The sequence below is a fragment of the Ambystoma mexicanum genome, chromosome 6p (assembly GCF_040938575.1).
Source record: "Ambystoma mexicanum isolate Mex_15411 chromosome 6p, UKY_AmexF1_1, whole genome shotgun sequence".
Lineage (NCBI taxonomy): Eukaryota > Metazoa > Chordata > Amphibia > Caudata > Ambystomatidae > Ambystoma > Ambystoma mexicanum.
In genome coordinates this window covers 227,774,996-227,798,754 of record NC_090935.1, presented here as the reverse complement: position 1 = coordinate 227,798,754, position 23,759 = coordinate 227,774,996, and the positions used below count along the sequence as shown (strand labels likewise).

Here is a 23,759-nt window from a genome sequence, read left to right as displayed (position 1 = left end):
TTAAATGGAGTCATGAAGGGAGAGAAGACAGAGGGTGCATTTGGCTGAGTGGTAAAGGGATTTGAGGGGGGCAAGATGGGAAGCAGGAAGACCTAAGAAGAGAGAAGAACAATAGAAAAGGCGAGAAAAAATGACGGAGGAAATTAAGAGTTCAGTAGCATGAAACACTCAGTGTCAACATGTGACCACTAGCAAAAATGATAAAGCAACATCTCCAGTACAAGCTGTATGCAGATGACATGCAAATTCACTTCCAAATGCAATACACATTGTCAGAGCCAGGAAATGGCGCTCAGACTGACTCTTAAAACCAAAGAACTTGGATGCCATATCCAACACAGAGGTAGCTTTCAGCCCACCCAAACATATGCACTAACAGTTCCTGGAGAAGATAATGAAGGTCCTCTGTCACTCCAGGCAAACCACTGGATGGAGTTAACCAGAGCACTGGTTTGGCCCCCACCTAGACTACTGCAATATCATCTACAAGGGAACCGCATAAAAAAGAGTTTTGGGGGCGTTAATGAATTCCAAAATGGCTGCTCGGAAAGCACTCCTTTGCCCTCCAATGGCACAAAGGATGGCATTCATAATGCCCAGTCAGATTCATAGGTTCTTTGATCTGTTGGTAAAGAGGCAGATCCTGACACCCCACACAATATTCTTGCTGTTAAAGAATCAAGACGATCTCTATAAACAATTAAATCAACAATGACAACCAGATTTTTTATGTTCAGTTCTAAGTGCCGCTACTAGGCCCACAAGTTGACTAAAGCAGTATCTTACTCAGGGCTTTTGTATACAAGTGGATCATATTTGTGTTAGGAGACAGAGTCAAAGTACAAAGGGGGAGTTAAACTCTGTGGATATCTCTAGAATGGAGCAATTTAGTACAGGTCTAGGGATCCATAAGGACTGCCAGCAATTCACTGCCTCCCACTGGCCTGTCACTCACAGGCATTTAGAGTTTGGGGGGAACCAGGACCTTAAGAAATGGAATGGAATCATCTGTAAGCCATGTCTCTGATAGAAAGGTCAACTGCAGGTCATTACAAATAATGAAGTCTGTGATCTCAAGTCATCAGAAATAATGAAGTCTGTGATCCCAAGTCATCAGAAGTAATGAAATCTGTGATCACAAGTCATCAGAAGTAATGAAATCTGTGATCACAAGTCATCAGAAGTAATGAAGTCTGTGATCCCAAGTCATCAGAAGTAATGAAATCTGTGATCCCAAGTCATCAGAAGTAATGAAATCTGTGATCACAAGTCATCAGAAGTAATGAAATCTGTGATCCCAAGTCATCAGAAGTAATGAAATCTGTGATCACAAGTCATCAGAAGTAATGAAATCTGTGATCCCAAGTCATCAGAAATTAGGAAGTCTGTGATCCCAAGTCATCAGAAATAATGAGGTCTGTGATCTGAAGAAAGTTTGTGACTGCAGAGGGTGCATTTATAAAAGGGAAGCCAAAATCAAAGGTACCTGATGTCTTCAATGTGTGCCATGGACTCTGATTGTTCTCAGTGGGAGGAGCTTTTTGTACTTGCTGAATATGTGTAGCCCCTGCAGTGTTGTTATAGTACTTTGGTGTAAAGGGAGGTTGGTTCTCAATAAGAATTGAATAGAATCATATATCTGAACAAAGATGTAAGTGGGATGAGCCCTTTCCCCCACCCTGACCACAGATGTGTGCAGATGGGCTTGATTTCGGCACAACACCGGTGTGTCTGCTGCATAGCCGGCACATACGCCAGTTTTATCTTCCTAAAGCCTGCTCCTAATGACACTTGAAGACAGTCTCGGCTGGTGAGACTCACAATGTATATGTACGGGAAACAAAGCTCTCTTACCATAACGTCACAATAGTTACTGCCCTGGCCCTCGCTGTAAAATGCCCTTGTGATAATACCAATGTAAGTAAAATGGTGATGTGACAGAATGCCATTTGGCACAGGTGTGAAATCCCGAGCATTTTTATATTTGTATTCAAATCAAGTGATGCAGGTACTTTGGAGAGAGAGTCTGCTAATCAGAGCCCACCACATAAAGCTCCACGCCAGAGGTATAGTGCATCCATGTGCTTTTCCTGCACCATTTCCCTGACATCTTCAGCCCCTGCACTTTAGTGGCACAGGGCAGGTTCAAAGGTTACATGTGCATCCCAGACAGCTTCTGTGGCCCATGCGTTTGCACCTCTGATCTGAAATATAATCATTGTCTGTCTTAATCAGTCTGGCAGCAGAATAATTGCTTAATATAAACCACTCCTGGTCATAGTGTGGTGGCTGATGAAAGCACACAATTATCACAGCCACAGAAATGTCATATCATGCTAGTGTCAACCCTGTGAGCCCATGCCAAGCTCTGCCAGGGCAATGTGGATTCATGACTATCCTGGATTTCCACTTAACCCAGTGAGACAATAACCAGGATGCTTCCTCTGTTGATTCCTAGGGAGGAAGGGTCACACCTCCCCTCAAGGCCCAGAATCTCTTTGGAGGCAGTGCTTCAAAGGCAGTACTGGCATAACAAAGCCATCCTCATGCCAGGGTGCTGCACACCAGAAGGGCTCTGAAATCAGCAGGCATGGAAAAAGAGCAGATTTAGAGCAGCCAGAGAGGGAAGGGAGGCCTGTAAAAGGGGTCCTGACAGTGCTCTTTTATTTCCTGTCCCCACTATTTCCTGCAAGACATGGCACTATGGGTATGATATCAGAAGGCTAGTGTCACTTGTTACATCAACAGGGACTGGACTCCTTTCAGCAGGCCTGCTTTGGACCAATCCGATGTAACATTTGGCCTCATAAGGAAGCTTTCTCATAAGCCTTTAATTCTTCTTTGGACACCATAAAGAAGAATACACATGTGCACCTCAGTTGAGAGTGCAGTTCATTTTAGAGTCCTCTGCCATAGAAGTGAAGACAGATGGCATCTAAAGCAGAGGAGAGCCCTGGTCCCTAACCATCACCAGGATACATTGGGGGTGAACTGAAGTGGACTAAGGCCAGCCATTCTGCCATCTGCACTGGAACCAGACTCCTCACTGGAGATGGAGGAACTCATGTAAGTGCCAGCCAGGCTCACTGGACTGGTAGTTCAGAGCAAGGAAGACTCACTTTGTCCCAGAGACCTTGGAGTGGGAGTCACAGCACCCAGAAGCACATAAGCCGCTGAAATACATTTGGACTGCTTTGGACCATATTCGAGATGCTTGGACCGCGTTCGACATCCCTCAATCTGCCACAGAACCGGTGGTGCTGCTTTTGTCACTCTAAGACAACTTCAAACCACTGCTAGAAGACATACAACTTGCTGTCATGAACAAGGACTTGACTCAGCAGAAGTCATTGGGCCTCATTACGAGTTTGGAGGTAGCCATGCTGTTCTTAGCAGCATTACTGCCTCCAAACTCGTGTCCGGGTCCTGAAAAAAGGGAATTACTGGGCCATTCTCACTTTTGCAGGCCCGGTAATTCCCATTATCGGGACCCGGAACATCCCCATTCCCATTTGAACCCCCATAGGGCTCAATGGGAATGGGGAGGATGCTAACAATGGACCCATTAATGACGGGTCCGTTGTTAGCATCCTGGTCTGCTCGCGGGTGCTGGTATGCACATCTGGTCTGGGCCAGACGTACATTCCGCCACCCGCAAGCAAACTCGTAATGTGGCGGCACGGAATGAACGGTGCCGGTACCTTGCCGGCACCGTTCATTCCCCGGCTGCCAGCCTCGTAATGAGGCCCATTGTCCTGCCGCCGCCGACTCGATCGTTACTCAAACTACTGGGAGACAACTTTCCTCCATCTCGAACACGGTCTCGACCCTTTTGGTGCCAGCACCATCAAACCTGACGCCGACTGCCAGAGGGTTCGCATCAACTTGAACCATCTCAGCATCAGATCCACTGCAGTTAAAGTGCCAAGTAGCCTAGCTTGATGCTGTCGAGCCTCCTTAAAGCAAGAACAAGGTACTGTTAAGAGACCCTGTCCCCCATTCACTGTTTGAGTCCCTCGTGACTTGTAAGCCCCTTTTTCCACCTTGGCTCTCAAGCGCCTCCTTATAAAAAGTGACATTGGTGCACTTTCATGCTTGAACAACCCTGCTCACTACCCATAGCGCCATGCTATACAGCAGTCTTCATGTTCTGTGTTCTCTTTACAGGAGTGGGGTTTTGCTAGTGTTTTTACTTAGTTGATTTCCTTTTTATTGTTTGATTAAAGTATATATTTAGTTAATAACTTGATTGGACATGCATTTAATTTGGAGTCTTTGTACTATTTCTGTTTGGGTTGCTTCTGTTATCTCCTCACACCCTGCCTGAGAGTATAGTCTGCTCTCGACCCAGGTTACCACCAAAGGAGAAGGAGGTATAATCATTGGCTGGGCCTGTTTTACCATTGTGATTGGGATCACTGCTGCTTTGGTAGCATGGTGGGGCTGGTCAGGCTGTTTAGCCAGCACTCATCCCTGTGCTCCTGCAGAGCAGTAGTGCTTTCATCATAGGCACAAAGTTAAAAATGCATATTAGGTTAAAATGAAGTTACTGCGGGAAGTTACTGGTATGCTGGTCTCATACTGCGTGGTTGGCCCATCCTGCTCTTTTGAATTCACCTATAGCCCACCCCTAATGAACTTGGAGACAGACTCCCTGATGAGCAAAGGGTTAACACATCCCTTATCTGGATAAAGGTCTGAGATACCTCCAACCCTACCCCGCCACTACAAAACAGCTTGTTCAAAACACGGTGCCACACAAACCTCTTCACCCGCCCAACAGCCCTTTGAGACAAACCTAAAAATGCCACTATTTGAAGAAGTCTTCTCAAACTAGACTTGTTTTCTGCAAACCTTGCTACCCTTGTGTCCCACTCCTCCTTACGCTCCCCTTCAACTACAGCAGCCAAATGCAAACTCCCCCCTTTTGGAACCAGGGGCTGTGTTATTGCGTGGCCACAGTCCAAGCAGTCTGCATGCAACCTACTTGAAGACACTCTCCAAGGATGCCCAGTAATGATACACTGAACTCCCTGAACTTCCTCACCCTCTAAAGAGGAACCAGGCTGACATGTATTCCTCTCATTTATTTATCGTAACCACATTATGTACTGTACTTTATGTATATATTATCCTGCACCTATTGTACTATATCTGTATTTTCTATTGTACGTATAGTACCTCACTATGTATAACCTGTATGTAACTCCTCCCAAGTTCAAGCGCCTAGCTGCCTCAGGGTTCAGCACGCTTTATAAGCAAATCAAATCAAATCAAATCTTGAAATGTTGGAAGGTTTCCTTTTATTAGACGAGAAGGTAGGAACCAATGATAGTCAGTTTTCATTGACATCTACCTCTGAATACTGCTATAATCGAACAAGGAAAACAATTGACCTGCAAACATCACTATACGTTGGGTACACAGTGTCAAGTGTGAGCTCTACAAAGCTATGAAATAATGAAACATATGTTAAGGAAGCCATCGTAATTTGTATTTTTGGGAATGAAGGTTCATTGTGTAAATCGGTCTATCCTGAAAAGCACATCTGTAGGATAGTGACATCGCGTTGGACAACTATTACTGGTCTTTGCCAACGATGAGTCTCTTTTGTGTCTCTACAAAACACGTATCTCTTTAAGTCTCTGAATGTATGTACACAGTAGCCCATTGTAGAATATAAGACATGTTCTGCTTTAAATGACTGAAAGAATAGCAAGAGCAAGTCGAAGGTGTTGCCTGACACTTGGCAAAGGATCCCTAAATCTTTGAGTACCTCACCATCTATTCACTCGCTCGAACGAAACCCACCCAGAATCTACTGCTAGGACAAAGTGCAACTCATTTAAGGTGTACAGCAATTGTGTGCCCACAAGTCATCTTTGATACCTTTTATGCAATAGTAGCTGGTGCATACTGAGGGAAGAGTCAAGGTCATGTCCCTTTTGAGAGCCCTCTGAGTCCAACAAGATGGCAGCTCCCTGTTACCTTGCACAGTGTTGTGCAAGGTCCAGGGCCGGGCGTACTGTGAGTGTATGGTGCTGACACATGCTCAGCACAATGTGGGGCCTCGGGGAGTCCAGAAAAGTGCACCGAAGGCGACATCATAGCCTTCAATGCGCCCACTAGCCGCACAAGAAAGTAGGCCCATGAGCACAATGAAGGTGTTTACCCCCACTCTCCCTGCCATACTGACTCTTTGCCCTTGCGAGATGTGCCCTGCCAACATGAGAACTGTTCCAGGAGGACTCGCCTCGAGCAAGACAAGATAAGCGTGAAAAAACGAATTGTATATGTGTGTAAGCGTGTTGAAGATGTGTGTGTGTGTGTGACTTTGAAAGGGAGTGAGGAATTCTGTTGGTGAGTGCATATTGGTGTGTGTATGTGTGTTTGGTGCGGGCAGGTTTAGGGGTAGGGCATAAGCGCTGGCACCGCCACCATTACAATGTGTCTTTTACAGGGCAATACTGACTTATTTCTGACCCATGCAGCATGAAAGTGTGGTACTTTACAGGGCAGTGTTGGCATATATTGGGGCAAAGACAGCTAGAAAATGTGTTTCACTGAACAATGCTGGTTTATATTGGGCAGAGTCAGCATGGAAATATGTTTTCCAGGGCAATGTTGGAATATATTGTGTGCAGCTGGCATGGAAATAGGTTCAAAAGGGTAATTCTGGCATATAATGTAGGGAACTAAGCTGGCATTGTGAATGTGTTACAGCACTACCATTTTGTAATGACAGACCCCGTAATCTGCTTTGGCCACAAGCAGCATAAAAATGTGTTTCTCATAGTGGAAAGGTGGCATGTATTGGGCACACCCAGCATAAACATTCTTTTTAACAGGGCAATGCTGGCATATATTGTTGGGTACTGAACTGGCTGCATGAAAGTAGTGAAGTGCAGCATATTGTATTGGTAGGCCTCATGATATGCTTGGGTATGAGTTGCTTGAAATTAATGTGCACAGTGGCAATGCTGCCAAATATTGAGCCCAGCTTCCATGAAAATGTGTATTGCAGGGAACTTGTAGCATATTGCATAGACAGGCAGCAGGAAAGTGTGTTTTACAGGCTATTGCTGACATATTTTGGTAGACATTGATGTGGCAGGATGAAAATGGCGCAGTGTTGGCATGTTGTGTTGCAAGTCTTCATGATCTGGGTTGTGCACAGGAACAATGAGAGTGGGTTTGGCAGACCAATGCTTGCATATGTGTTTGGGCACTAGCAGAAACAAGCATGGAATTGTGCAGATCAGTTTAATACCGGCGTACATTGTTGAGACAGGCCTTGTGTTCTTTTCTTTGGGCACAGTGAGCATGAAAATGTGTTGGAAAATGGTCCTGGGTACTGTGGGTGATCTGGCATCTATTAGAGTTGTTCATGTTTTCCCCTACACAACCTACTGTAAACCGTATGAGGTATTCCCAGGTGTTCTGAAATATGAGTTTCAAAATGCGCCATTTCAACTCAATATTTTAAAAATACTGCACTTAGAGAGGTTTCGGTGCACTTTAACCCCTGTAAATGATTTCGGTTGGTCAATGTGTTCTGGTCATTTCGGGGACATTTTTAAGCTCCTTCACTTCAAATGGTCACCCCGTCAAATTAAATGAATATATACATGTCACCAATTCCCCCATTCTGGATTTCTGCAGAAATTCATACACTAAATAGACAGAAAATGGGGGGGTTGGGAGGGGTGTTGCTTTTTTCAGCGAAAAACAGGAATTCCTGAGTATAGTTGGATTTTTCAGGTTTCTAAAATGTATAGTCAGAAGACTCAGGAATTTTAACACCCAAAATCCAAGCCTTTCTTTCTAGAATTTGAGGTCCGAAATGGGCAGAGAAAACATTTTACTCTGCAGAAATGTTCCAGGAATGCTCCTAAAATGTCCATGGGTAGGGAACTGCTTGTACCACAGGCTCAGCACCGCAGCCATTGTTAGGGGTGTGAGCCTATGGAATAACATTCTGCTTCGAGGATGAAGCATGAATGGTAATTGCCCTCCCTCGTGGACACCAGAACTGCCAGAAAACGATTCAGTGGCAAAACCATAGCCGTGGTCTGGTCAGTTTCCTTCCAGTGAATTCCATTGTATTCATCTTGACTATATGTGCCTTATATCAATGCCCCAGGGAACAATCATGTACATCTAGTGGGGTCTCCCAATGCAACCCCAATATCAGAACATATTCATTTACCCCTGTTAATTTCAAGTGAAAAGCAGTTGATTACCGAGAGAAATCTTACAAAGCAATGTGTGACTGTATCCCTGGACAAAATGTCCCTTTGAGTTGATTAAGCTTTCATGTAAGGATGTTGTCATTTAGTAATGACGTTTTCTGATCTTCTCTGTCTTAGGTTGATGAATTCATCATTGAGGCGGTCAATCTGAAGCAGGTGAAGAGGGTAAGAATTGGGCATGATGGCAAAGGTGGAGGATGCGGCTGGTATCTCAACAAGGTAGTGGTCCGGGAAGATGGACAGCCAGAAACCCAGGCGGTGGAATTTCCATGCGAAAGGTACAGTACTGCAAAGTAGGCTCTCCAATGACACGAGATTCCAGAATGTACCACATTCGCCAAAAGACTGGTGCGCGGCTAGACAACTTTTAGAGAGTTACCCAACCTATCTAATGCCACATGGCGGAGTGTACATCCGAAAGGGAACATTATCTTTTCACCAGTTCTGTGTCCATGGAGATTAAAACCCCTGCCAAAGAGAAAACATGCTGGGGCGAGTTCATAATATCTAGTCGCTCTCGAAATGTGAGGCGGGTGACCTATCTCTCCACCAGGGAGTATCTGGAGGTAATTCAGTTTTCAGAGCCATGCTTAACAAGTATATAGAGCCATCCATCTATCCATCTATCCCCCTACCTCCCATCATCCATACCCCTACCCCCGCCCGCCCTCCCTCCATCCACTGCCCTACCTCGGTACCCCTCTGCATCCATCCATGCTCCTACCTGACCCTCTATCCAGCCATCCATCCCCCAACCTCGTCCCTCTCTCTTTCCCCCCCTCCCCCTCCATCCTCCTACCTCTGTTCCTCTGTCAATCCATCCATCCCACTACCTCGTCCCTCTCTCCCTCTCTCCATCTACCCCCTACCTCTGCCCATCTCTTCCCCCCTTCATCCATCGAAACCCCTACCTCCGTCCCGCTCTCCATCCATCCCTCCTCCTAACTTTATCCCTCTATTCTTTCCTCCCATCCTCCATCCCTCCATCGTCCTACCTCCGTCCCTCTCTCCATGCATCCATCCCCCTACCTCCGTCCCTCTCTCCATGCATCCATCACCCGACCTCCATCCCTCTCCCCCTCCATCCATCCCCCTACCACCGTCCCTCTCTCCATGCATCCATCACCCTACCTCCATCCCTCTCCCCCTCCGTCCATCCCCCTACCTCCGTCCCTCTCTAGATACATCCATGCCCCTACCTCCGTTGGTCTCTCTCCCTCTCCCCATCCATCCCCCTACCTCCATCACTCTCCCCCTCCATCCATCCCCTACCTATGCCACTCTCTCCATCCATCCCTCCATCCACCTACCTTCGTCCCTCTCTATCACCCTTTCTTCTTCCCTCTCTCCCTCCCCATCCATCCACCCCCTTACCTTTGTTCCTCTTTCCCTCCATCCAACCACATATCTCAGTCCCTCTGCCGCTCCATCCCCCTACCTTCGTCCCCCTCTTTCTCCCTCTCTTCTTCCCACTCTCCCTCCCTCCGTCCCTCCCACCCTCCATTCCCTTCCTCCGTCCCTCTCTCCCTCATCCATCCATCTATCCCCTAACCTGCAACCCTCTATCCATTCATCCATTCCTTTACCTCTGGCCCTCTCTTCCTCCCTCCATCCCCCTATCTCCGTCCCTCTATCCCTCTCTCCCTTGCTCCCTCCCTCCCTCCAGTCATCCCCCTAACTCCCTCCCTCTCTCCCTCCCTCCATTTCCCTACCTCCACCCTATCTCCCTCCAGCCCCCTATTTCCATCCCTCTACCCATCCATCCATCCCCTACCTCTGTACCTCACTCTCTCCATCCATCCACCTACCTCCTTCCCTCTCTCCCTCCTTCCATCCACCTACCTCCGCCCCTCTCTTCCTCCCCCTCCATCCATCCCCCACCTCAATCCATTTCTCCCTCCATCCATCCCTTTATTCAGTCCTGTAGGAAAGGAATAGCGAATGGGTTAACATGTAGAGACTGTCCCATTAGTGTAGGAAGCGAGTGTATCTGATGGTAGAACACAGTGCATTCCCCCCACCATCAGACTGAAGTACATTACTCTGAAATCCTATCAGTGGGACATAGAAACATGTTGTTATATTATGTAACTGGGTGTTGCCCATCGCCCCCTTGCCATTTACCTGGTCTTCTTGCTCTCTGGTGGATCTTGAAGAGAGGGGGCGTGGAGGGGGCGGATTTGGCATTACCATAGCAGAGAGGGAGGGAGGGGAAATGCAAGGTCGTTTTGGTTTAGTGTTGATGTGTGCAGTTTGGATGCACCCTAGTACTGTGTGTAATACTGGCCCTCATTAGGACCTTGGCGGAGGACCATGGTGCAATTTGCACCATGGTCCATGGCGCAAAGCTGCCAACTCCGCCAAGGTGGTTGGCGGACTTACCGCCCCATGCCGACCTTGGCGGGGCGGTAAGTCCCCAATCCCCATTTTACCCTTCCCCATTCCCATTCTTGCCCCATAGGGTATAATGGGAGTGGGGAAGGCGTTAATTACGCCACCGTAAATTACGGTGGCGTAATTAACAACAAGTCCCGTAGCGCCATGGATTTTTCCGCCTGCAAAAAGCAGGCGTAAAAATCCTTCCATGGCGCTACGGGAACTCGTAGTCTGGCGGAGAGGTACGCCATGCACTACGCCGGCGTAAAACCCTCTCCGCCAGGGTCCTAATGAGGGCCACTGTGTTTTGTGGCAATGGCATGGAGACATGAGCGTGCCCAAAGGGATTTTCATATGCCTACAATGCTAGGAACGATTGGATGGGATCTGTCGTTTAGGTTGGTTAGGGAAGGTGTAGCGTTCTGGTGTTTTATGTGTTTTGGGAGCAGTATTCAATTGCCATGTCGGACTGGTTGTTTGGTATATCTCCAAAATTGGGGTCTGATTCCTAGTGACGCCAAACTACTAAAAATTCACAGCAGAGCTATAAACCATAGATATTGCATATTGGTGGGACCGTAAGAGTGCCAGTGTCAACACTGATTTGCTTTAACTCTGGAAATCCAGACGGACCATTAAACCACCTTGTAGGGCAAGCCTACTCCCACCCCAGCCTTGGCTGCCTTCGTGCACTAATAGCTCCAGCTAACCGGCCCTGCTCCAAGCCACCTCCCTCGATCAGACCTTTTGCCTTTTTTGCATATTAATAGCCTCATCCAATCTGTTATTGAGGCCTCACATTTCATCTTTTGCCAGAGTCATTCTTTCATCAATTTCTTCTCATGTTGTTTCCTTTCTTTTTCTCTTTAATGTTTTTTTGCAATCCTTTCCCTAAGCTGCACCTATTATATGTTTGTATTATCCACCTTATCATTCCTTTTATGCTTACACCAAAAGGGCACCTTCCCACGGCATTCCTTTCCACTGCTAAATGTTCACCCCTTTTCTCCTCATACCCTTAGGTTCCCTTCCCTTTTTAACATGTGGATTACCATTTTCTCTGTCCATTTCCCATATTTGCAGAAAACATCCTTCCCCATCCAGCTCTCTCTCCCCCATCACGTTTTATGATGGCTGCATTACTGGGCTCTTAATGCTCACACCGGCAACAGGAGTCAGGGGCCTAGGCTCTTATACGATCGCCGCCCCCACACACCCACTTATGGAAGGAGACACCTGTACCATTCCACATGCAGTTTACATTTTTCTCATGCATTTCAATGCAACTCAATACTCTTTACTGTCCTCCATAATATCTCTGTTTATTTTTAATGGGAGTATGCAGTGCATGGATATGCTCTTCTCCAGGCTGGGCTACTCCAACAGCCTCTTCCTCAACCTGCGCTATTCCTCCCTTCACCGCATTCAATTAATGCAGAATAGGACTGCAAGACTTATCCTTGGCCTCAAGCCCAGAGACTGCATCTCTCCAGCCCTAAAATCTCTCCACTGGCTCCCGGGTACTGCACGGATCAAGTTCAATACCCTCTGCATTATCCACAAGGCTTTCTGGGGCCTGGGAACCCCCTACATCCAAATCTCTCCCCCTAAGCACGTCTCTGCTAGAGCCCTTCGTTCATCTAACTACAACTCTCTGCAAATTAGATGTTTTTCCAATCAGAGAGTGGGGAGTACAGCTCTCCCCTCCGTAGGTTCTTCCCTCTGGAATGGCCTCCCTGCCCCTCTGAGAATTGAGCCAGCTCTCCTTTAGATCTGGAAGCTTCTCAAGACCCTCTCCTTCTCTTCCTCCTTCTCTCTCCCCCTCCACTGCTAATGTCCCCCTCTACCTATTGACTGGCTGCCTGGTTCCTTCAGATTCATACAGGGTACCAGGCCCTCCTCGACCAGTCTACCCCTGCACTTGGTCTTCCCTGATCCCCTTCCCCCAACCAGCACTTGCCCTTCCAGGCTCCCTCCCCCTGCACTGGCTGGGTTGGGCCTTCACCCCTGAGCCCTTCTAGCCGGTTCCTAACAGTTAGCATGTGGACCTTCTTCCCCTCCACTCTCTTCTTTCCCCTGGCTCTGTCCACCTGCCTCCCCTGGCACTCGCTTAACCCCTGGGCCCTTCCACCCTGACCGGCACTTCCCTCTTCCCCTCTCCTCCGGACTTCGTTACTGCACTTGCAGAATCCGAATGTCACAAGGCCTAGTAGGACCAGTTTTGTTTTGTCATCCCTGCCCCCGCCCCCTGTCTTGTTGCGCCTTGAAACACGTTGTATATAGTGCATTATAAATACCCAATAAATAAAATAAATATTATCCAAGTACTTAGGTTTGCAGCCCTTTAGCTCTCCATATGTGTTGGCCTACAATTCCCATCGGCCCTAGCCAGCCTAGTCAATGGTGAGGAATAATGGGAGCAGTAGGTCAAACCATTTGGGGAGTCACCGGTTACAAAAAATTTCTCTAGAATACGGTGACCTTTGAACATGAGATGTTTTTGGCACTATGCCTTTCAGATATCCCAGAGGGCTCTACTTTCATATTTCATTACTTCTGAAAAGTCTGTGTAAGGGTTTCAAAGTCCCCCCTACCCCCCGTTTAAAGCATAGATGGGACTCCCAAACTGAAAACCCAGCAGAAAACGAGTTCAGTCTGTTGCTCACAAGAAGAAAGATGGCTGCCTCACACACTTGATAGCTTTGCTGAGTTTAAAAACGGTGATGGGGTGTGGGAGCCAGCTTAAAGTAACTCAACAAATAAGAGAGAAGCAAACACAACGCCTTGATGAAATAAATCCCCAAATAAGGGGCGTACTAACCTGGAAATGAAATTTCCACAACTGCTATTGTGATAAAGAAAGTGGTCTCCCCGCTTTTGGTGTATTCCATGGCGTTGAGATGCCTTTCAGTAATGAAGATGGGTCTTCACTCCCTTGGTTTAGGCATACCCGTGATATGACAAAACTACTGTCCTCAAAGATTCATGGCCCAGTCCCTTGGCTATTAGCTCTTACTATAAGCAGAGAGTCTACATAGCATACTACTGTAGGCACATGTTTTATGTGGTCCTCTGGTGAGGCATCATTAGCTTAAGTAGACTTTGGCTTAGAACACAATGGCATGGAGTTCTTTTTGAATGACCCTTTGCTAGGTCCTTGCCTCTGAGAAGGAGACTTGATGCGCTGCCTCTTGCCACCACACAAAAGCTCTGGATTAGCAATGGGTCAGATTGCTGTCCTTTCTGTCGGGACTTGGTTGAATCTTTTCAGCATGTTGTGTTGTAATGCCCTGCCCATGTAGGCATCCACCAATGTCATTTATAGGTCTGTTTAATTAGTCACGGAACAAGATCATTGCTCATGGCAGAAGAATTATGTAGAAGCAGTTCAAACCACCAGGATGTGGACTATGCAGTTTCCATGTACATAGTAAAAGCTTGGATCAAGTGAGGAAAGTTTTTTAAGTAATTCATCGAGAGTGTGTCTGTTGTGTCTTGTATTGTCCTTTTTTTAATCTTAAACTAATTTTTATTTTGTTTATTCTTATTTATGATAATTGATTGATGGTTTTGTTGTTGAAAATAGTCCTACATATTGAAAAGTGTCTGTAATGGGTTTATTCAGGGGAGTTCTGAGGTTGTGTTAGGTCCAGGCTCACCTGCCCTTCTAGCGCCCTGCACGTTCCTTTTAATCTTTTCCCCCGAAATAACCTCTCTGGGGACTACCCAGCTCCCGCGGTCACCCACGTGACCCCCCTGCTCAAATATACACCGGGCTCATGCCAGGCCCAATATAAAGCCATCAAAACTGGATCGCTACATGACGCTGTCTGTGCAGCCCACCCGCCATATCACCTGTGCCATCCCGCAACCCTCTAGGCCGCCGCCCTGCCAGACACCCGTGCCTATGCAAAGGAAGGTGCAGAGATCGCTACAGCTCACCGACTCGCCAGCTCCTCATGGACTACGCCTGCCTGCCATAAGACTACTTCTCATGAAAGTAACCCGCCCTCGTAATGACTCCCCGTCCGCGGAGCAATCGACACAGCCCCTGCCGGCTAATGCTTTGGTAACAGCCCGGGGTCGGGCAGGACTAAATGTGCTGAAGACACTTGTGCGCACACAAGGGGTTTGTCCTGTCCTCAAAACATTGCTATTGCAATTAGTTTTTGCAATGATTTTTCAAACCTTCTAAAAAGAGCCCAGCGAAACAACAATCAAGTTTGTGTCACTGGGAAAAAACCATCCACCCACTGGGATTTAACTACATCTGCCTTTTTTATTTGGCTAAAGATGTAGCTTTCATGTGTTTTAGGCAAAGCACAAGCTGGGAAGTGCTCAGACAGTATGTGGGAACACATCTGTAAATAGTACATACAATCAAAAGCAAAAAGGGCAAAATCATTTCTTTGTTATATGCATAATCTTGTACCCATACATACATGGCCTGACTAATATTACTTCATATTAGTCAAATCAAGCGACATAATCACAAGTTCATTGGGTACTATTTGCATAATATATCCATTCCATCTGGTGTTTTAAATACAACATTTTATACAAAATGTTATACATTTTCTACACCCCCTCCCGCTCCCTTCACTCTGCTGACTACTTCCTTCTCACTGTTCCTCCTTCCCCTTGTGCCACATCCCGTTTCCACTCCTTCCATCTCCTAGCCCCCCTACACTGGAACTCCTTACCTCTCTCACTCTGCTCTATTTCTACCTTTTCCCCCTTCCGCACTTCCCTCAAATCTCTCCTTTGCCATTCCCTGCCATGAATCCCCTCCCACCCTTCCTGCTCCCCTCCCACCTTGCCTTATCTCCTTGATCATCTCCCTCCCCATCTGCCCCCCATTCTCACCCTTCACCCCATCCGTTTCCCTCCTCCACCTCTACCTATCATATGTATCCTGTTGTTAAAATGTGCAGCGCTTTGGTGTAAAGCGCTATATAAACCAAATAAATACAAATAGACCAAACAGACCTAAAAACACAAATTGAGGATCTGAAAGACAAGGGCAAACAAGCGATCCTACTCCTCCTAGATTTATCAGCCGCTTTTGATCTGGTAGATCACCAAATCCTTTGCCAGCACCTTATAACGGCTGCCCATTTCTCTGAAGCAGCTACCTCCTGGATCAGTTCATTCCTTGCAAACAGATCCATGAGAGTCTTCTCATCTCATGCCGCCGCTGACCCAGCACATGTTCCTTGCGGTGTCCCACAAGGCTCATGCGTATCACCCACGCTTTATAATATCTTTACGAAACCACTCTTTGATATTCTTGACCATCTGGGTGTCACCTATACAAATTATGCGGATGACACCCAGATACTCATTCCTATAACGGGTGACTACGTAACTGACGTTAAAGCTCTCAATGCAGTTTACACCGTCATCCAGGCGTGGATGGCCCACCACGGTCTCTGCCTCAACGACGAGAAGACTGAGCTACTCATCTTAGGCTCCCAATCTAAACTTGCAAAACTTGGCAGCAAATATGAGGCTTTCAACATTGATGGCAACATTATTAAGGTCTCCAACGTTACTAAAACACTGGGAATCTACCTAGACTCCACCCTCTCGCTCACCAGACAAACTAACTCAGTAGCCTCAGCATCGGCTTACACGTGCAAACTAATCACTGCCTGCCGTCCTTTCCTAACTCTGGACAACTGCCTGATCCTTGCCAGAACCCTTATTTTATCCAAAATTGATTACTGTAATGCCCTGTACCTCGGAACTAATCAAAGAAACATCGACAAACTTCAGGTAACCCAGAATAACGCCATTAGGGCTGCTCTCAACATTCCTAGGCGCACCCACATCTCCTCCACGAGACGGAACTTGCGATGGCTTTCTATCCCACAGCGTATTGCCTTCAAAACTCTTATCTTAAGTTACAAAGCACAGAACAACGCAGCACCAGCGTACTTGTCAGAGCGCTTTACACAACACACAGCCCACAGACCACTAAGAGCTGCGCAAGCACATACACTAATTATTCCCTGCTTTAAACTACAGACTGCCAGAGGCTCAAGCTTCCCGGTACTGGCCGCTAAGCTCTGGAATTCACTACCCAATGACCTCAGGAACGTCCCTTCCCTCCAATCCTTCAAACACAGAACAAAACAATGGCTCTATGAGCAAGACGAAGAGCTGACCACCATGTGGTAATCATCCATTGCATGCTCTACAACCCCGTCCACTGTTGTATTTATTGTGACTACTCTCTATGTATGCTTATTTACTATGCAATTTGTAATCTATCTTTCTGTAAAACTTTGTAATCCCTTCTAAACATGCGCCCTGATGCCTTTGGGCAGGTTGCGCAATATAAATAAAATAAATACAAATACAAATACAAATACAAATACAAAAAGTAATCAAACATTGTTTGTAGGGAGTGCGTATATTGCAAGCTGATACACATAAGACACCTGATGTGCTCTAAATGGGGCTACCACAGCAGCCACTGAAACCAAGAAGAGTGAGTTTTAGGTTTGTTAGCCTAGTGGCTGGGTATCAAGTAGCAGGAGTCTGGTGTATCGGTCCACTGAGTCTGGAACTGAGACCTGAAAATGGGGGATTGAGGGATGACAAAGAAACTGGAAGTAAAGGGAGCCTCATTGAAACACTTGTGAATAGGCACGTTATAAATTCCATATCATATCATATCATATCTCACCAAGCCCTCTAGCTACACGCCCCATGTTGTTAGAGTTTCTGCCCGGTTGCTGCAGCATGCTGCTTCCCACAGTATGATTCATATTATGAACATTGTTTCTGCAAACCTGACTGGCCCCATGTTGCCTCTTGCTGTTGCCTCCATTGTGCCGGCAATTTTGAATATTGATGTTTCTGCAATCCTGACTGCCCCCATGTTGCCTCTGGCAATTTTGAATATTGATGTTTCTGCAATCCTGACTGCCCCCATGTTGCCTCTGGCAATTTTGAATATTGATGTTTCTGCAATCCTGACTGCCCCATGTTGCCTCTTGCTGCTGCCTCCATCATTGTGCTGGCAATTTCAAATATTGATTTTTCTAGAAATGTGACTGTCTCCGTGTTGCCTTTTGTTGCTGCCTCCATTGTGCCGGCAATTTCGAACATTGATGTTTCTGCAAACCTGACTGGCCCCAGGTTGCCTCTTGCTGTTGCCTCCATTGTACCTGCAATTTTGAATATTGATGCTTCGGCAATCCTGACTGCCCCCATGTTGCCTCTGGCAATTTCGAATATTGATGTTTCTGCAAACTTGACTGCCCCATGTTGCCTCTTGCTGCTGCCTCCATCATTGTGCTGGCAATTTCGAATATTGATTTTTCTAGAAATGTGACTGTCTCCATGTTGCCTTTTGTTGCTGCCTCCATTGTGCCGGCAATTTCGAATATTGATGTTTTTGCATATTTGACTGCCCCCATGTTGCCTTTTTCTGCTGCCTCCATTGTGCCGGCAATTTCGAACATTGATGTTTCTGCAATCCTGACTGCCCCATATTGCCTCTTTCTGCTGCCTCGATTGTGCCTGTTAACACTAATACAGCCACATTTTGCACCAAGCCCCACCCGCGCTCTCTCAGCTGCGCCCTCGTCAACGCACGGTCGCTCCCTGTCCATGCCTTTGACATTAACGATTTTATCACCAGCGTTAACCTTCTTCTACTAATCATCAGTGAAACTTGGCACCATGAAGCATCAGGACCTGCCCTTGCCCTGGCCCTCCCACAAGGCTACACCATTTTTAAGTAAGATCGCACCCTTCAGAAAGGTGGAGGGGTAGCCCTCATAGCCAAAGTGACCATGCCTATCAGTAAGGTTCAAGGTGAAATAGGCTCCAACAGCAACTACTTGCTCCTTAAAGTCAACCCTTCCCCCAACTGTACCATTGCCCTCCACATTGGGTACCGTCCTCCAGGGCCAGTCACTGATTTCCAGGATGCCCTCCTTCATTCCATCTTTGACAATATAAAGAAAACCACCAAAGCTATTTTCCTGGGAGACCTCAACCTAGGCCTGAACGACCCTGCTGACTCCCATGCAGCTTCCCTTAACAAACTCTTTGCACCTTAGGCTACAAACAAACCATGACCGAGCCCACCCACATCAAATGATGCACCCTTGACTGGATCGCCCACCACAACTGCCCTACATCCATCACCTCCTTCTCACCCATTCCCTGGTCAGATCACCACTCCATCTGTTTCGAACTTAACCCATCTAAGAAACCTTCCACACGCCTGGCTCCATTCTCACCTGCCCTCACCAGAAGCTCCCGGCAGCTCACAAAGGAAAGGCTCCTACACCACCTCCTTGTGCCGGCCCTCAAGCCTCCCTTTTCCAATAACCCGGACACCCTCGCCTCCACCTACAACTCCATCATCACCCAAGCGGTGGACGCCATAGCCCCTCTTATCCATAGGAAAGCCAGGCGCACTAAACACACCAATGCATGGTTCTCCCCCGAGCTTCTTGAGTTGCGCATCAGGAAAATAACTGCAGCCTGGCTACCCAAGCCAAGTGACTCCACCATATTAGCTTTCCAGACCATCTCAAAAGAATACAAAGCTGCCATTATCAAAGCCAAGTCCAACTTAACACTAGGATAGCAAATGCTAAGCCAGGCTCTAAAGAGATCTTTGCCATTTCCAGAAAGCTGGAAACACCAGCTCCCACCCCGCCAGCCCTAAAAACAAGGATTGGTGTAACAGTATCCAGGATACCATGCTGGACAAGCTGAACATCCTTCAAAACAAAATCATTGAACACCAACAGGCCCTAAAACATCGAAAAGGGAAAAAGCCCTCCTGTCGCGCTTTGTGGTATTTCAATCACACCATAGAGGAATCATATTGTTTTCGCTTTTTCAAACCACAATCCTCCAAGAGGAACCATATTGTTTCCATTCTGTTAAACCACAACCTTTCAAGTTGTTACAATCCTTCAAGGAATCGAATGTACAGGAGGTCACTGCCCTCCTCAAATCTATTAAACTCTCCACCTGTAAAGAAGATGCCTGTCCAGCCCTGTCAAGTTGTTACAATCCTTCAAGGAATCGAATGTACAGGAGGTCACTGCCCTCCTCAAATCTATTAAACTCTCCACCTGTAAAGAAGATGCCTGTATCAACACCTCCTTCACATCAGGCTATGTCCCTGCCTGCCTCAAGGAAGCCTGGGTACGGCCGCTTCTGAAAAAACCTGCGCTCGACCCTTCCGTCCCAGCAAATTACAGACCCAACACCACAGTCCCTTTTTTTATTGAAAATCCCCAACAAATCAGCTTACCTGCAAATCCACAAATTCCTAGAGGACAATGAGATTCTTGGTCTCTGGCAGTCTAGCTTCCGTCCTAGCCATGGGACCGAAACTGCACTGTTGGACCTCAAAAACCAGATTGATGATTTCAGGGATGCAGGCAAGCCCGCCCTCCTTTTGCTTCTCGACTTATCCGCAGCTTTCAACATGGTGGACCATGACACCCTCTGCCACCACCTCTCCTCCGCTGCCAATGTTTCACCTAGCTCCACAGACTGGATCACTTTCTTTCTCCAAGAATGAGTTATGAAAGCCTTTTCTGACCAAGCATGCCCTAATCTCGTCAAATGCAGGGTCCCACAAGGATCCTGCATTTCACCCACCCTCTACAACTTCATGAGGCTACTATTCAACTTACTGGATGCACTGGGCATCACATATACAAACTATGCTGATGACACACAGGTCCTCATCCTCCTAACTGGTGACTATAAGGCTGACAGGGAAACCCTAAACTCCATTTACGCCACGATTCAAACGTGGATGGCAGAAAACTGGTCGTGCATTAACGGTGAAAAAACCGAACTTCTACTTATCAGCTCACCGGGAACCGGTAAGAAGCTTGATGAAAAATACAGATCCTTCTCAATCGATAACACTTCGATCCTTGTCTCACAAATGGTAAAAACCTTGGGTGTCTACTTAGACTCTAACCTTTCTATGGTCAGACGGGTTAACGCCATAGCGTCTGCCGCGTCCCACTCTAAACTGCTCACTGCAGCTAGACCTTTTCTGACAGAACAAAACTGCCTTACCATTAACAGAGCAATAATTGGGTCTCGGCTTGATTACTGCAAAGCCCTCCTGGCTGGCAGGTCTGCAGAAAACATTTGAAAACTGCAGGCTGTCCAAAACAATGCTCTTAGTGCGGCAACCGGCATATCTAATGGGGACCATATCTCACCAACCAGGAAAATGGTCCACTGGCTCCCCATCAAGGAAGGTATCATTTTCAAAACCCTCGCCCTTATCCAAAAATGTCTCCATAACACCGCCCCAACTTTACCTCTCACAGAGAATTGCCAGACCCTCCACAGACAGACCTACTAGAACCGCATACACTAACCCGATCACCATTCCTAAGACCCTTAGAACCTGTGCAGGAGGATCAAGCTTCCCGGTCATTGCCGCGACCAACAGGAACTCCCTTCCCCCGCACATAAGAAGCATTGACTCGCACACAGCCTTCAGGAAAGCTGTCAAAACACTACTATTTGTATAAATGGACCCCTCTGGCTCTGTTGCCTCTCAACATAAGCTACCTTACCCATGTGTTGTAACCCACTTTGCGATTGTATTATTTATGAAAACGCATTCACCTATGTACTTGCATCACTGCACCCTATTAGGCCTTCGCTCCCTGCAACCATGAGCATAGCCTTCTACCTGTAACTAAGACACTTTCTGCAACAGCACCTCGATGCCCTTGAGCTGTAGTGCGCTTTATAAATCTAAATAAATAAATAAATAAAATAGTCAGTATATTTTATCAGTATCATCATTGAAGAAAATTACTCTCTGATTTGGATATTTGGGATCATGTTTGAAATCACAGAGGAACTGAAAAACTGGGTTTGACGTGTAATCCTCTCCCGCAAAATAAATTAGAAAATGAGAAAATTGATAGGCCCCTCACACACAGCACATGAGTAAGGACTAAAGGGGGATAGTGGGAGGCAAAGGGAGACATTGGGTACCCCATGAAGGGAAATAGGAGGGTTAAACAAAAGCAAATTGAGTAAACATAAGTCCAACAATGAGGAATATGATGGGTTCTCAAAGAACTAAAAACACTAGCTTGAAATGTGTGTTCCCCATTCACAACCAACACTGGGACAAGATCACAGGCTACGTCGAACTTGAGAGACTGAATCCAGATATATAGAGAGGCACACGATCACCCAGCCGCAAGAATGGACTAAGTCTGTGAACTTGAATGGTTCTGGGACAGAACTTTAGAGGATTGCACAAAAGGGTTGCTTCATTGTACCACTAATGAGACTATTTTAGGACACCCATCCCAATGTTCTGTAATGAATATCTGACAGTCAGAGAACCTGAATCAGGATCCCAAATATCACTATGGAGCAGAAATTGAGGCAATCAGGTTTGTCCAAGAGTCTTCTTTTTCTGCAAAATTATATTTTCCCTAAGTTACATTACCAGAAGGCCGAGTGGTGGGCACACAGCCTTCAAATATGAATGGGTGCTTACCATTTACACATGCTCTAAGCACTCTATTGTCCCAATCAAGCCATTGCTACCTGGACCAAAAATACTGCACATATGGGGATAGGATTTTAAAAAAGGTAGTACTCGCTAATCTATGAGGTAGCTTTCAAATTCAATTGTTACTACTCATAAGTAGTCCTCACAAAGAATATCTTCAGTTCTATCTGAATTTGCTGAAGTCACTTTAAAACCAAAGAGTTTGAGCCATAAGGAGCGAGACTTGATAGGGTAACTTGACGATCTGGCTTAGTATCTAAACCGTTGGTGACCTCTGTATTGAATACAAGGTTTTTAAGTCTTTTATGTTATGTTATGTTATGTTATGTTATTTTGCATTTATACAGCGCCTTATATACCACTGGTATGGTCTGAAGGCGCTGGTAGGTTGAACGTCCTTGGGAACCGAAGTTCAGGTCAGTAGAGAGAGTAGACGGAGTCAAAAGGTGCATGTGAGCACCGGGTATGTGTGCAGCTCATGCAGTATTTGTGTAATAGCTGCTTCTTAGCGGTAGGTGTGGTGGTTGAGAGATCAGGAGTATGTGTTCGTTCTGGCAGGATTTATCCAGACCGGATGTGGCTGCGTTAGGCCTGAGCGGCGGATGTTGGTATGATCACAGTTATACCGAATGGTGTCATAGTATCTCTGTGTTCTAGTTGAGTGGTGATGTAAAGGAGAGAGTAAGCGTGGTGGTGTGATATGATGGGTTATATGCTCTTTCAAACATTCTCTCCATTCCAAACCATACTATATACGTCACGCAATTCTATGCGCTCCAGTCCGTTCCATGCACTCCTATCCACTCCATGCACCCCAGTCTGCTCCATGCACTCCGGTCCGCTCCATGCACTCATGCATTCCGCCCTGCACCGCGCGCACCAATCCGCCCTGCGCGCTCTAGTCCGCCCAGCGTACTGCAGTCCGCCCTGCGTGCTCCAGACTGCCCCACACATGCACTCTTGTTAGCCCCACGCATGCACTCTTGTCTGACCCACGAATGCACTCTTGTCTGCCCCACGCATGCACTCATTTCTGCCCCACGCATGCACTCCTGTCTGCCCCATGCTCTACGCATTCGGCAGTTCTACATACTCATCTATTCTTCGCATCGGTACTGGATGCAATCTGTGCTCATTTGTTCTACGTACTCGTCCGCTCTACGAAACACGTCCGTTCGCTCTGGGCACTCGTTCGCTCCAGGCTCTCATCTGCTTTATAACCTTACACGTACTATGCATTCACCAGTTTTACGCACCTCTCTATGCACTCATCCCTTCTCCACACTCATCCCTCTACGCACCCATCCCTCTACGCCCTCGTCCCCTCTACGCACTCGTCCCCTCTACGCACTCGTCCCCTCCCCGCACTCGTCCGCTACCCGCACTCGTCCGCTACCCGCACTCGTCCGCTCCCTGCACTCATCCCCTCCCCGCACTCATCCGCTCCCCGCCCTCATCCGCTTTAAGCACTTGTGCTTTTCACGCATTCAACAGCAATATCCTGTTCTATATAATCATCTCTGCACTCATCTGTTCTATACCCTCATCTGCTCTGTACATTCATCCTCTCTGTATACTCA

The 23,759-nt window shown here is 46.9% G+C and overlaps 1 protein-coding gene across 2 annotated transcripts in view; it reads left to right on the top strand.

Annotated features, from left to right (window-relative positions):
• Positions 1 to 23,759, top strand: part of LOXHD1 (lipoxygenase homology PLAT domains 1) — a 1,234,736-nt gene that overhangs the window by 744,513 nt on the left and 466,464 nt on the right. For both annotated transcript variants that reach the window (XM_069626921.1, XM_069626920.1), the window contains one exon: positions 8,370 to 8,530. In XM_069626921.1, the coding sequence (XP_069483022.1) occupies positions 8,370 to 8,530 (161 nt within the window). The remainder of the gene's footprint in view (positions 1 to 8,369; positions 8,531 to 23,759) is intronic.